Below are 12,962 nucleotides of genomic sequence, written 5' to 3' on the forward strand. Positions count from 1 at the left end.
TTTAGTTCTGTGATTATATACATAGCACGCTTCACAGCTATACCCTGAAAATATGGTCACGGTATTCTGGCAGCTGTTGCAATTTTGAGTGGTATTTCGAGATTAATTAGTTTCAGATGAAGATATGAGAGCTTCATGAGATTCTGATCCAATGGAGAAATCATTGGTTGTCTCTAAGCGCTGGTTCTAAGCGCCTGGCACACTACATCATGTTGGGTGCATCGGCCCCTTCAGAGGCGAATCACCTCGCCCCAGGCGTAGCGATGGATGGGTCGATCCAATAAGATTTGAATTTTCTAAGGCATAATTTGCTAGGATTCTGAAACAAGGGCAGGACGAAGACAAATGAGTCCTTCAGCCCAGCGCAAATTGTTGGCCCCCAAATGATCGCATACCGGGAATGGGCGCCTCTGATGATCGAAGATCACACTGGCAGATTCAGGGCATTTGTTTTAACACAATAAGGGCCCACCGTTGGTTGTTATAAGGAATGTCTACCGCCCAGTCTCTTCAAGGCGGGTTTGCAATTACGGGCTGCATCCTCTGTGAAACTGCTTTGCTCAAGAACACGACTTGCGGTTAGGTGTCTTTTCAACTGGGATCTGCGCAACACGACCAAGCATTATCCCCTCACGCTTGAGGCTGTCTAAGTTGGGCGTTTACATAGCTTCCGTGATCGACCTTGGCGCCTGAATGAAAGCCATTTGTGGCCTTGAATAGTCGAAAAGCCGCCTGCCATCCTTCTTTCTTGATAGACCGACGAACTCTGCTTACAGGAGCTTGCATTGCATCGACGAACGCAATGAAAGTCACTCTCTTGTCGCTCACGGTGGCCACTTTCTTTTCTATAGCCACCGCCAGTGCCATTAGCAACATCACCGCATTATTTTCCGACGGTTGCGCTGTAAGTTTCACGCTCGCTTCCACGTCATCGGACGACCACGAGACGTCGTTGTTGAAACCATCCCAAAATCGCTGGAAGCTAAGTAGATTGACCATAATAATAGGACTTTTGTGCCGCCGATCAGAATCAACCCACTGGCTGCGATGTCAATAGCGCTGAGTGTTGGTGCGACTGGTCCAGCTTCTATTATCATCCTGGCTGCTGTATCTCCCAGCTATGCTCTGAAGATATAGATGGTAAGTTGCTCACTTTCGTGAATCCATACGAGAATTCAACTGACGTATATGCATGGCCATGAATTAGATGTGGTCAGCAAGTTGCGTTCCTGGTGCTCTGCAGCGTCCGTCTCCATCTCCAGCAACCAAACGACCCCGAGTAATTGCTCCTCGTATGACTATCCTACCAGCACTCCATTGAGTTTCGACTCCGAAGACAATAGCGGAGGTCTTTCTGCGACGGCTAAAGCCGGAATTATCGTGGGTGTAGTTGGGGGTATCTCTTGCCTGGTGATAGTGTTCCTGTCGTGTCGCCGGGTTACGCATAAGGAAGAACCTATCCAGAACTTTCCACTGCAGTACATGCAACCGGGACCAAGGATTGCCTTGCCGCCCAATGTGTACATGCCTCCGGAGCGCGTGGCCACACCACCCCCGCCTTATTCTGCTGAGGCACCAGAGGTAGCGGACGACAAAGAGGCTCCACTAGGAAATGCATTCTCGACAGATTCTGCGTCGGAACCATCTTCACCAGAAACTTCTCCCAGGCGCGTCTCAAGCTAGGTTTGTGTGAGCCATCCATGACTCCCTCATTCGCCATAAAACCATGGTCTGGTAAAGCGTTGTGTTTTGCATTTAAAGGTCGTTTGGCGTCAGTGTTTTGAACTCTTAATAGAAACAAGAACATGGCTTTTTTTCCCTTTTCTTTTCAATTTCTTTCTTCTGCCTTTTCCAGCAACTAGTGGGATAGTTCGAGAGAAAGTTGTATAAAGAGAAAGATGAAGCGCGAGAGCGCCGATGCCGATAAGCTCGAGGCGGAACAACCATTTTCCTGCGTCGTCACTGATAGACGATCCGACTGGATCCCCCGCTCCCTCCACTTCTTCGACACGCGGTGCGGACATACGGAATCGCTGAGCCGGATTGTTCTTGTTAGCTCCCTCATCTTTGCTCTCCCATAAAGCTTCGCTCACCCGACATCTTTGCCCTCCTTGCGACCTGGGAATATCCCCGACCCCGCTCACCATGGAACCCGTCCCCGAGTCACGTATGCAATCCTTCGAGGAGATCTATGGGCCACCGGAGAATTTCCTCGAGATCGAAGTAAGTTGAGCGCTTCACTTAAACCCACTGCCTTTGTATCTTCCAAGCCCGGCTCGCCCTTGTCCATGTCGTCTGCGCGAGCTTCAATGTCTCCGCACAGACCGGATTTCATACAACCAACCCCTAATGCACACGCGACCTGCAAATCAAAGCTCAAATCCAGAGACCTGACTTCTCAACAACTAGGTGGGAAACCCTCAAACACATGGAACCTCCCGAAACATGTATACCTCGTATGAGATCACCTGCAAAACCAACATTCCCGCATTCAAGTTGAAAAGCTCCATTGTGCGCCGTCGCTACTCCGACTTTGAATATTTCCGTGATATTCTCGAGCGCGAGAGTACCAGGGTGACCATTCCCCCGCTGCCGGGGAAGGTGTTCACCAACCGATTCAGCGACGACGTCATCGAGCACCGTCGCGAGGGGCTCCAGCGATTCCTGGAAATTGTTGCAGGGCATCCGCTGCTGCAGACCGGAAGTAAAGTGCTGGCTAGTTTCATACAGGGTATGTCCCCGACTGTCGTCGCCTTTTGAATCCTAAAATACCCAGTGCAACAGTCTGTGGACTTGGCTGATTCGTAAACAGACCCGAACTGGGACCGCAATGCGTGGTAGAGTGCAGTGCACTGCGCCTTCCTTCATTTTTCGTCCCTAACTTCCTCTTTTTTTTTGCGGTTGCAAATCCACTCGGCAACTTGAGCGTGGTGAATTCTATTTCTTTACGTCCATGGAGTCTTCTGCAATTCCTGATGATGTGAGTGCAAAGACAGAGTCTCTCTGCAAAAGGAGCAGACAACTGTACGCTACATAGTCCTCTTGTCATGGTCTTCTTAGTTTGATATCCGATTTCGTCCCGCATCTTTTTGTCTTTTCTCTCTTGGTTGACTTCATGTGCCTGATTGACTTCTAATTTCCCATTCTTACCTTTCTGTCTTGCATCGTGGGAGCAACTTTCCGCTTACAGATTTGGCGTGAGACAGCTCTGTGGCATCTGGAATGACATAGCCTCGATTGAAATTAAATAATCTCGAAAAGTTTGCGGTGTAAATGCGTGTAGATTGCCAACGTATACTGCGGGATATCAAGTGACAAAAAAGAGATCCAACACCCGAAATGCAATCTTGAAATCACAAAGGCCGAAATAAAGTAAACATGAGAAAAAGGAGAAGTTTTTAATAGGGCATGCTTCGCTCGGAAAGCATAACTTTTGGCCACTATCCACATGCTGCTCAGTTAGCCCAAATCATCCCAAATCATAGGCGCGAGAGTATTATCTTCCCAAGGCGAAGACGCCCCTCCCGTAGAACTTTCGTCCATAGGGAATGAAAGCATGCCGGGGACTGTGTTAGCTGCAGAGAGCTCCGACAAGCTCTGTGGTGGAGGCAAAAATGCGGAATCTATGGATCCTGGATTGGAGTTCGAGGCCGTAGATGCATGTCGACTATGCATGTTGGGGCGGCGATGACCCGCTGCACAGGGTTTTGTCGGAGTTGAATCATTGCTGGGTGGGTGATCCCGGGGTCTTGATTCTGACACGCTTGCTGCTAGACTTTGGGTATTGTTTTGAGTATGAATGGCCTTTCCACTAACGGAGCCTCCTTCTCGATAAGCGTGCGGGAATTTCGTGCGAAATCGGTCGCGAAGGTCAGTTGCTCGGCGGTGACCGAGATTGAGTCTCTTATCCTGTTGAATCAAGGTCCACTGGAAGCCGTGGACGGCGTAGCCTTTTAGGAGAGCCTCATCTTCTGCGCTGGTGAACGGGCATCGTGACCGTCGTTTTGACTTCATAGTCATGTGTGGCTCTGGGATTCCGAGTGATGCCAATGTTGTGTGTGACTTATTGGATAGTGAAGATGGGGCTTTGCCCGAGGGGAACGTCCGTTGGGGAGTCTTCCCATTGTCCGTCTCTGGGGCTACAGATGACACGCTCGAGTCAGATGGCCTGTGTGAGCTGTTGGAGGGGCTCCCAGAGCCAGAGTTAGGCTCTGAACTGGCATTCATGAGACTTGGTTGAGGGAGGTGGATTTTGCCAGGGTTCCCATCAGAGTCCTGGGTTTGGGATTTCAAGAGCGCACTGGCAAGATTATCCCGTAGCCGTTTTCTGGCCTCGTTTGGATCAGATGCACTTGTTGATAGTTAATAAAACTTTGCCATGGTAATCTTCTTGTTGGATGTGCTTACCGATATGCCCAGGGACAACAGACTCGGAATCTAGAGAGTAGATGTTAACCATCTAAGAAAAGCCAAGACATGAGACCATCCATACCTGTCTTTCAAATTCGAGGCTGTTCTTTTATTGAATTGAAGTTCCGGCTGTGCAAGGATAGTCGTCCAATTGCCAATGCCGCATTTGACCACACCCCGAAGCAAGTCCGTAGTCTCCTGTTCGGTCCACCTCCGGAGATTCTTCCGAGAGCGACCTCGAGTTTTAGGAGGCAAAGGCTCATCAATAGCCAGTGCAGGGGTCGCCATAGTACTCTGTTCTTGAAGAGCCTCTCGTTTGTCCACAGTCATCTGAGGCACCTTCTCTGGATCATGCAAAATAATTCGTTGCACATCATCGTTCTCATGGTCGTTATCGTCGTCATCATCTTCGTCAAGTGTAGTATCAAGAAGCTCCTCAATTCTTGCCTCTTTCCTCTCTACGATCTGGCCTTCAGCGAGTGTACCACCTGTAGAGACCAAGCTTCCAAGGTCCACGACTGTCGCATCATTTCGAGTTGGTTTCGTCAGAAGTTGCGTGATAGAGGAACCTGCTTCTATTGGGGGAAGAATGGCCGCATTTGGCGGCGGCTCATTCAATCCATTCAAAATTGCGAAGGGCCCAAATGGTGGGGGACGCTGTTCTTTTTGCGCCTGTGGAATTGGCAGTTGCAAGTGTTCGCTGAAAGACTCGGCCTGAAAGTCTACCCGCCGGCGCTTGCGTTGTCCATGGAGGGCATCGTCATCGAAAGAAGACGAAAATGGAAAGCGTTCTATAGCACGGAGGTTTACAAAAGCTGGAAGAATTGGTTTTGGTGGTGGTTCCACATTTGACTGGGAGTCTGTTGCGGGAGGTTCGGTCTTCTTAATTCGTGCGGCATTGAGAAACTCCTTCACAGTGGGAAGACCCGCTTTGGGGTTGGGAGAGATGTTTGCATTAGAATTCGTAGATTTGGAGATGGCCTGTGAATCCCTGGTACCACTAGCGTTTGGTTCTAGTGGTGAAGGTACACTGAGTGTCCGAGAAGAAACCGGTTCCCTTAGGGGAGCGATACGAAGAGACAGCTGAGGAAGCTCGCGGAGTAAGGACTCGTCGAGGGGCCGTAAAGCCCCAGATGAGTCCATCGCAGATCATTGACCAGGGACCACTAGCAGATTGCGAGTATATTGGCTTGTAGCATTTCCACTGAGCCAGCCATGATGTGTGTTTCACGCGATCGTTTGCTGGATATTTAAGGGAACGGACGTTGAAGCTCTTGATCTGATGCGATGTTTCCGTATGGGCACCGATAGGCACCACTGGTGCAGTTTGGGGTCGAAGTCAACCAGCAAAGGTTGTTCCCACGGGTCCTTTTTAGCAATTCTCACTTGAAGCAATCCCCGCAGTTTCAAATATCCCAAACATACAGCTCTCTGGTTTATCTCCACAATATCTGTTGCAAACCAACCCGATCGTGCGTTGTCCCACACTCCTCTCCCGCCGCAGATTTCTTAGGGGAAGCTAGAGATCCCCGAGGTACTCCCTATCTGCTACGAACAAACTGCAAACTCCGAACGGGCTGATAGCAGAACAAAAATAACCAATAACCATTTGCAGTCTCAATCCAAAATGCCCACCATTCTCCCAACTTGGCCACATATCCTGTTTGGAATTGTTGAGCCGATTTCACTGTAATTATTGCCTTTTCCCTGCGCATGCGCTCCGCATGGTACATCCCGCGGAGAAGCAGCCTCTGACTCTGCCTATCACAGGGTCCTCGGAAGCCTGGGCCCGATTTATGACCTGGATGGCTTCATCTCGGGCCAGGCACCTCATGTCGACGCGCCTGCACCCCATCCGAGCAGTGTCGCGCTGGCCTACCAACTAGGTAATCTGTATTATCTGCTGTTCCTCGTCGGGGCGGCTGTGTTACATACGAGCACTGAGCCCAAGGTGCTGCGTAACTACCTGATCGCGCTGGCCATTGCCGATGTTGGCCATGTCTACGCCACCTACCTGGGTTTAGGCTGGGATGCGTTCGTGGACGTGGGCGCATGGAATGCGCTGACGTGGGGGAACATCGGCGCAACCGGGTTCCTGTTTATTAATCGGATCGCTTACTTCCTGGGTGTCTTTGGGGTTGCGAAGGCACCCAAGGTATCCGGGAAGCAAGAGTAGATGTAGGGTTCAGCCGCGGCTTGTTTTTGGTGGAGGAGAAACAGGCTAAAAAATTAGGCATCATGTCGTGTTATCATAGTATGCATCATGACCCATGGTACATTGTACTTTAGTAAGATAGGGAGGAATATGAATGACTAGGAAATAGAGAAGAATTCTTCAGAATGGCATGGACTGGCGCTTCGGGCGCGATGGATCAGATGTCATTTGCAGGGTTTCTGGTGGCACGGGAAGAGGCCGTTGCCATTCACCCAACCACTGCTCGGCCAAAGAGGGGATATTGGCCGTTCTTGCAAAATGTAGAAGAAATGGACTCAATCTAAACGGCTCCTAGGTCTTGGAATCGGTGCTTATCGACTCCTCGTATGAGGTATATGGGATGGTGATCAAAGTGAAATCATAATAATAACTGATCCTATGGAAAGACAGACCAACGCCAGACGCCCAGCGCTGCAGATGCTTGCATGGGTATAGCGTGGAGTTCACATTCCCCCAAAATGAAACAATCTAATAAGCAATACATCTTATCTGTCGGTCATGCAGCCCTTTCCGGTCATTGGTTACAATAAGGGGGGCCGAGGACAAAGACAAACAAAAACTTTGAAACAGTCCAAAAGTCCCATGTCTGCGCGCGGCGAGCATGATCACCTGCAGCCACTTTCAGCCACAAAGACTGGCCGCATCTTTTTGTTACCGAAATCAGCAAGGAGTATAATTCGACAGTCGACCTGGTGATCATTTTTCGGTCGAAGAGATTTGCAAATATTGGAGCAGTGGCTGGATGGCGATCTCCCCGCGCTGCTGGAACTCCCGAAGGTGTGGGATGAGAAACGGAATCCCCGGTTTTAGGTTATAGTGTTGCCGATAATTGGTATAATTTTGAGCAGGCTCGGTGATAGCGATGAGTTCTGGGGGGAGCATGGGATCTAACACCACCATGCCACCAATTGTGCTGTTCAGGCCTCGAGATCGGGCGGTGGAAATGTTGTACCGATGAAGGCCATCTAATAGGGCCGTAAGAGAATGGTAGTTGTGGGAACTGAGAAGTCTCTGCAATGTTTTTGATCAGAAATGGGCTTGATGAAAGTAGCCAAATCGCTAGCGGGGAGCCTTTTGTCTCGTCTCACCTGGGCACAGTCTCGTAGATAAGGCACAGTATCAGGGAGAGCAGAACAGCACTCCCATACTGAGATGCGGAGCGTATGCCAGTTCTCCAAAATGCCTCTTACATGTGCGTCGTTGGTAGCGATACTCTGTCGGGATAACCGGGAATAATCGATTTCATCCGCACCCGTTAGGGTACTAGCCAGATCCATAGGTGATGTCGAGTTGAGGTAGTCCTCCAGAAATAGAATTGTGGTATCAAAAGATTTGGTCCACTCCATCTTGGGCGTATGGATATACTGCTGCCGGAATCTAATTGCCAACACGCTGAAGATTTTAAGAATAGACTTCAAGCTCGGAGGCTGGTCTTTGAACAGACGCTGAATAGGGCCTGCGATAAATTCGAAGCCTGGGGATGTGGGTCGAGGCATATGCTGCGTGGCATCTGGCTGCACAGTGCGGATACTATGAACCAGAGCCTTATGTGCGAAGGGACTTTTGTTTCTCAGGTGCTTGTTTGGGGAAAATATTCTAGTCAGCGATGTGATCTTGTCCGAAACACTATAGGCAAGAGAGAACTCACTTTCTCCACTTCTATATAGAGAGGGATCTCCTCGGGATAAATTTGAAGGTGATCAAGAAGATGAATGTAAAGCGACGTATGCTGTAGCAGAAACCACTCGATTGAGGGTGCATGGTATCCCAATGAGGCACGCACAATTTCCTCGAACACAATCCTACCGAACTGAAAATGACTTGCAGCTTCAATAGCCCCCGCAATTGCTCGAGCATCGAGTGAGTGGCCTGGAGGTGGAGGACACCAGGTCCAAGGCACAGTTGAGGGCGGCTGAATACGCGATCGCCGCAGAATTTCCTCGACTCTTTGAAGATGTGAAAGGGCTCCAAGAAACTGATGCTCTCGAGGATCGGACAGTGCGATCAGAAAGGTGTCGATAGCGTCTGCATTTCGACTCAATAGGGAATTACGTGGAGAATTTTCATCCCGAAAGAGCGCAAAGCGGATCACTTGACGTATTTCTGGGATGTTGAAAGCCCACAGAACTGTGGTGGCTTCATCTTCCCACCAGCGATACTGGATCGCAAAGCGAGGAACTTCTGCCCCAATCTGGAAAAGCGACGGGTATGATTGTGTCGAGTCTACAGCCACCGTTTGGCTGGTTAGGGTTTGCGACATTCCGAGAATTGTTGCGTTGCGTTGATATTTGGGTCTCTTGCGGGGAGGAGTGGGCATGTATCTCCCTTTTGAAGGCAGGTTTAACTATATGGTAGCTCACCAGTCGATCACATTAGCGTGTTTACCACACCACCAAGCTGGGTCTATTAAGACCAGCACATTGGGCAACCGATTGGTCTGAACCGCATACGACAGGATGCTTGACCGGAGATGAAGAGTAAAAGAATGAGGTTTGTTCAGGGACAAAGAACTCGAGGTAGTAGAAAGGTTAACGTAGAGAGATTAAAGTAGAGGGGGACTAATGATCAGACCGAGAGGATGGAGGGGGGGGGCAAGCCTTCTAGAGATGTGGAGGGTAAAAGAGATTGAAGGAATTAAATCTCTATATATGGAGATATACGGAGAGTTAGTTTGCACTAGAACTATCGGGTCTCTCGGAAAGGGCGAGAGTGATTGGTTTTAAAGGAACCAGTCGATCTCTATGTCTTTTATCCCTGCTCAGTGCTCAGTCGTCCGCCACGTTCGACACATCACGAGGGGATATACTGGGGACACCAGCAAAACAGGATGACTGGACACATTGAAAACGGGGACGCGCCAATCCTAGTTCCAGCCTGCTGGGAATCCCAATGGGCAGGGAGACTTTGGGAAAAGGGGGCAATGATTGACCATCGCAAAACACGTATGCTTCCTTAAACCGGCCCCAGATCAGCCGGGAGGTGGGTGGGGGGAGGGAAGATGCGTGTCTCCACCGCAAAGAATGGGTCCCCTGGCCGTGTTTCTTTTGCCCTGACTCGCCCTGACTCGCCTCGTTCCTTACCGAATCGAATTCCCGTCTTCTATGCCGAGCACTTGTTTGGGCTATAAAGCAGTCGAATTGACAATAAGGCAACTTGACGTTGTTTTCCCCTTCTACCTGTTCGTTTCCTTCGAATCGTCCCTGGTCGACGGACAAATCGGTTGAGGAGCGGTCAAACAGCGGAGGTGGTTTGGACTAAAAAGAATATGCTTTTTTTTCTAGGTGGCAGCAGTAGCTGTACTAAAATTACAGGCACCCGGAAAATGCTAATTGAAAAAAAATCAAATAAAATAAAAAATAATGATCTCGGCATCGGGCATGATTACAGCATCAGAGTGCAGTGAACGTCGGTCAGAAATCAAGAATCTCTACCTCCCCCTTGTATGAACGAGGTGGCTTAAGGCATGTTACTGTGGTATTTGTATTTTGATTTTTCACGCTTCTTTGGTTTTACTTTGATTTGATTTGATTTGATTTTTGGATTCTTTTTGCGATTTGTATTTGGGGACCGCGGAAGAATGTCTCTCAAAGTCCGAGCCAAAATCAATGCTTCGTGAAACCGAGCATGAGGATCGTCCTGATTTTGGGATGACATCGACTGTGTATCATCCCAATCATGGACTGGCAATTCCATAATTTCATACCGAATAGGCGGAGCCCAGGCCCATAACACTAACCCGGAGCGAGGGACAGATACGGACGATCATGATGGAATCCAAATCGGTGGAACGCAAGCGTCGAAGTGAGGCGGTCGGGAGGGAACCCATGGATATTATTGCACTTTTTTTTCTATAATTTCATGAGGGCGATGCCCATTGGCTTCTGCCAACCCAAGCAACCCACCTGTACCCCGGCAGTTTTCCATCAATCCCGATTCTCTCCATTGATTGTTGCGGTCTGGAATCGGCAGGGCCAGTGAGAGGGCCTTTCACAAAGATGAGGGAGAGACGTATCCCCCCATACCCTCCCCATACACCGCTGAAAGAGGCCCATGTACCCTGTCACGGAGTCCAAAATTGAGCAGTCGGGCTCTCAAACTTCCGGGCCCTGACTGGTGATCATCAGACCTTGTCATTTTTATGATTATTAATAAGGGAAACTTTTGAATCAAAAAATCAACAAAGAATTGAAAAGCTATCACGCATCTTCCGCAAGGATGACACTGTAGTCGCCACGAGAATATTGCCAAATTGTTTGTCTCGAGATATCTTGTTCTACACCGCCGAAAATTTACGATCGCTGGATGACTTGGCTCTTGACAACCAAAAACAAATATAGGTATGCCTTACACATTCTTCGTCATCGTCGGAGCAGCCCGCGTCGAGATCACTCCAGGCGGTCCCCGTAGTGGCGCTGGTGGAACCATCCTAGTGCTCGGAGCATCGTGGGCTATCCGGAAACGCAGGAGATAAGGACAAGAAACATCCTAAACCATCATGGTCTGGTGCACACGCAACGTCATTTCCAAACTCTCTTGCCACGTGAATGTTTTCGGAAGCTCAGGAATTCGATGGGAGCGGCTCCAGGAGCCCAGGCCCAAGGTACTGGGAATCGGATCTCGGTTGATCCACACGTTCCAGAGCTTGTGGTGGATCGTGGGGGAGCATAGCAGTTGCTTGACATCTTATTCTGTATCGTGAAGCTCAACCCAAGTTTTCTATCCAACTTTTCGCTCAGCTTCTGATTCTTTAGACCGACAGACGAAAACCTTCGGAGGGGGGGGAGGGCAGGCTAGCCGTCCTCAGTCATGCTTCCAAGCGACAATGTTCTAGGCCCCACCCGCGACTGTTGGTGGCTACTATCACTTCGCACAGTGCAGTAGCCTTAGTCCTCTTGTCAATGCTCCCTTCTCGACTCTCAATGGCTGATGGATCCTATCGCTCCGTTGAAAAAAAAAATAAATACGAGTCCTTGAGATCGTAACTCTCCTATTCAGATTGACTTCACTCTAGTGGTCGATCGGATGAACTGTGTACATGGACAGTCCTGTACGAACGCCCCTACGTCAGGGATTTACCCGCCAGAGAGAGACTGAGAAGGGAATGGGGAGCGCAGGGATCTGGTAGATCTCTGATTTCTCTGCCGCGACAAAACTAGTTCTCTCAGCCGTGTGCCCTGTGTAGCAGACACGGATTCCCATTTCCAGGATGGCACCGCCCATCTCCCATCCACTGGCCACTGAGCGTCGCCTTGAGTGCCCACACGAGAGCCAACGGATTTTGCCATATCCCTCGCAAGGGCCTAGGAGGCGCTCCTGCGCCCAGGTTACATCTTCGATAGGTTAGGGATTTTATTTCCTGTGTTATGCTGTCGTGCATATTCCGACACCGTGGCACTTGGGATTGCGGAGATCTTTTCCTGGTGGAATCGGGGAGGACGCAACGGACCGGCCAAGAGTTGATGCGTCAAATTCCCCAGCGCACAGCGGACAACCAAGCCTAACCATAGGTTCGCGGCTCTCAAAGGTTCTCGGAGAAAATCACAACGATGAAAATGGCCTTTCGTTGGCCTTTCGTAGTCTCTTTCTCATGCTTCGCCGCAGGGTGGCTGCGGGTTTTGTGGTTGGATCTATGTTTAGGGCCATTCGCCGGGGACGCCTCGAGCGCCAAACACGAAAATGAAATCATCAGGACTACTAGTCGAGAGATCGATAGCTGAGGCTGTAGATCCACTCTAGTGTGTCGACTCTCACAGGACGGCCAGTTCTCATACGCCGATCAGACTGCCATTGATCTACCAACTTCCTGCACTTACGAGAGAGTCCGGCGACAAAGGGGAGAAAGAGGGGAGGGGGACTTTCGTCCACAGCGCCGCACAAAGAAAAGCCAGGTAATGTTGCCTTATAGTATATGCTTGGATGCGACATTTGTTAGCGCCTGTTGGTCCTTTCGTGGGCCCTGCAGCTCATACATGCGCATGTGCGGAGTACGGTACGGAGTCTGCCGTCGTGAAGCGTGTGTGAATCTCCACAACGGAAACTTTCTGCCGAGGCGTCACAGTAGGTGGAGGTGTCTATTCTAGACCAAATGCCTCCAAAAAAGCAACGGTAAGGGATGCATGACTCCATTGGCCCCACACATTGTTTCTTTACTATTGTTCCTGCAGCCAAGTGGGGCTCGTCCCCCAATATCGCCTAATGGATTGCAGCCGCCGGCTGTTGCGATCCTACATGATTATAGGTGATGGTCAACTTCAGAACCATCTGCGCAGTGGGCAGAGCTGAATAGCAAATATCTTGAACAGATACAACCTTTGGTATCTAGTGGCTGGTGCTGGGC

At 49.8% G+C, this 12,962-nt stretch overlaps 6 protein-coding genes across 6 annotated transcripts; 3 read left to right on the forward strand and 3 right to left on the reverse strand.

Annotated features, from left to right (window-relative positions):
* Positions 1–630: 630 nt before the first annotated feature.
* On the reverse strand, positions 631–999 carry N7462_001780 (uncharacterized protein; the record flags this gene model as incomplete). The annotated part of the gene is made up of 1 exon (XM_057073506.1): positions 631–999. One exon carries the CDS (start codon positions 997–999, stop codon positions 631–633), a length of 369 nt encoding a protein of 122 aa, XP_056937147.1.
* A 189-nt stretch (positions 1,000–1,188) lies between these two features.
* On the forward strand, positions 1,189–1,683 carry N7462_001781 (uncharacterized protein; the record flags this gene model as incomplete). Its single annotated transcript, XM_057073507.1, has 1 exon — positions 1,189–1,683. The coding sequence occupies one exon, from the start codon at positions 1,189–1,191 to the stop codon at positions 1,681–1,683; it is 495 nt and encodes a 164-aa protein (XP_056937148.1).
* A 462-nt stretch (positions 1,684–2,145) lies between these two features.
* On the forward strand, positions 2,146–2,841 carry N7462_001782 (sorting nexin-3; the record flags this gene model as incomplete). Its single annotated transcript, XM_057073508.1, has 3 exons — positions 2,146–2,223; positions 2,410–2,731; positions 2,813–2,841. The coding sequence occupies 3 exons, from the start codon at positions 2,146–2,148 to the stop codon at positions 2,839–2,841; spliced, it is 429 nt and encodes a 142-aa protein (XP_056937149.1).
* Positions 2,842–3,459: 618 nt separating this feature from the next.
* N7462_001783 (telomere repeat binding factor family protein) lies at positions 3,460–5,553 on the reverse strand (the record flags this gene model as incomplete). Its single annotated transcript, XM_057073509.1, has 3 exons — positions 3,460–4,351; positions 4,408–4,437; positions 4,493–5,553. 3 exons carry the CDS (start codon positions 5,551–5,553, stop codon positions 3,460–3,462), a joined length of 1,983 nt encoding a protein of 660 aa, XP_056937150.1.
* Positions 5,554–6,037: 484 nt separating this feature from the next.
* N7462_001784 (uncharacterized protein) lies at positions 6,038–6,586 on the forward strand (the record flags this gene model as incomplete). The annotated part of the gene is made up of 2 exons (XM_057073510.1): positions 6,038–6,099; positions 6,181–6,586. The coding sequence occupies 2 exons, from the start codon at positions 6,038–6,040 to the stop codon at positions 6,584–6,586; spliced, it is 468 nt and encodes a 155-aa protein (XP_056937151.1).
* A 735-nt stretch (positions 6,587–7,321) lies between these two features.
* N7462_001785 (uncharacterized protein) lies at positions 7,322–8,885 on the reverse strand (the record flags this gene model as incomplete). Its single annotated transcript, XM_057073511.1, has 3 exons — positions 7,322–7,636; positions 7,714–8,202; positions 8,274–8,885. 3 exons carry the CDS (start codon positions 8,883–8,885, stop codon positions 7,322–7,324), a joined length of 1,416 nt encoding a protein of 471 aa, XP_056937152.1.
* Positions 8,886–12,962: the final 4,077 nt, after the last annotated feature.

This window comes from Penicillium macrosclerotiorum, assembly GCF_028827735.1.
Source record: "Penicillium macrosclerotiorum strain IBT 26536 chromosome Unknown utg000002l_segment0_segment0, whole genome shotgun sequence".
NCBI lineage: Eukaryota > Fungi > Ascomycota > Eurotiomycetes > Eurotiales > Aspergillaceae > Penicillium > Penicillium macrosclerotiorum.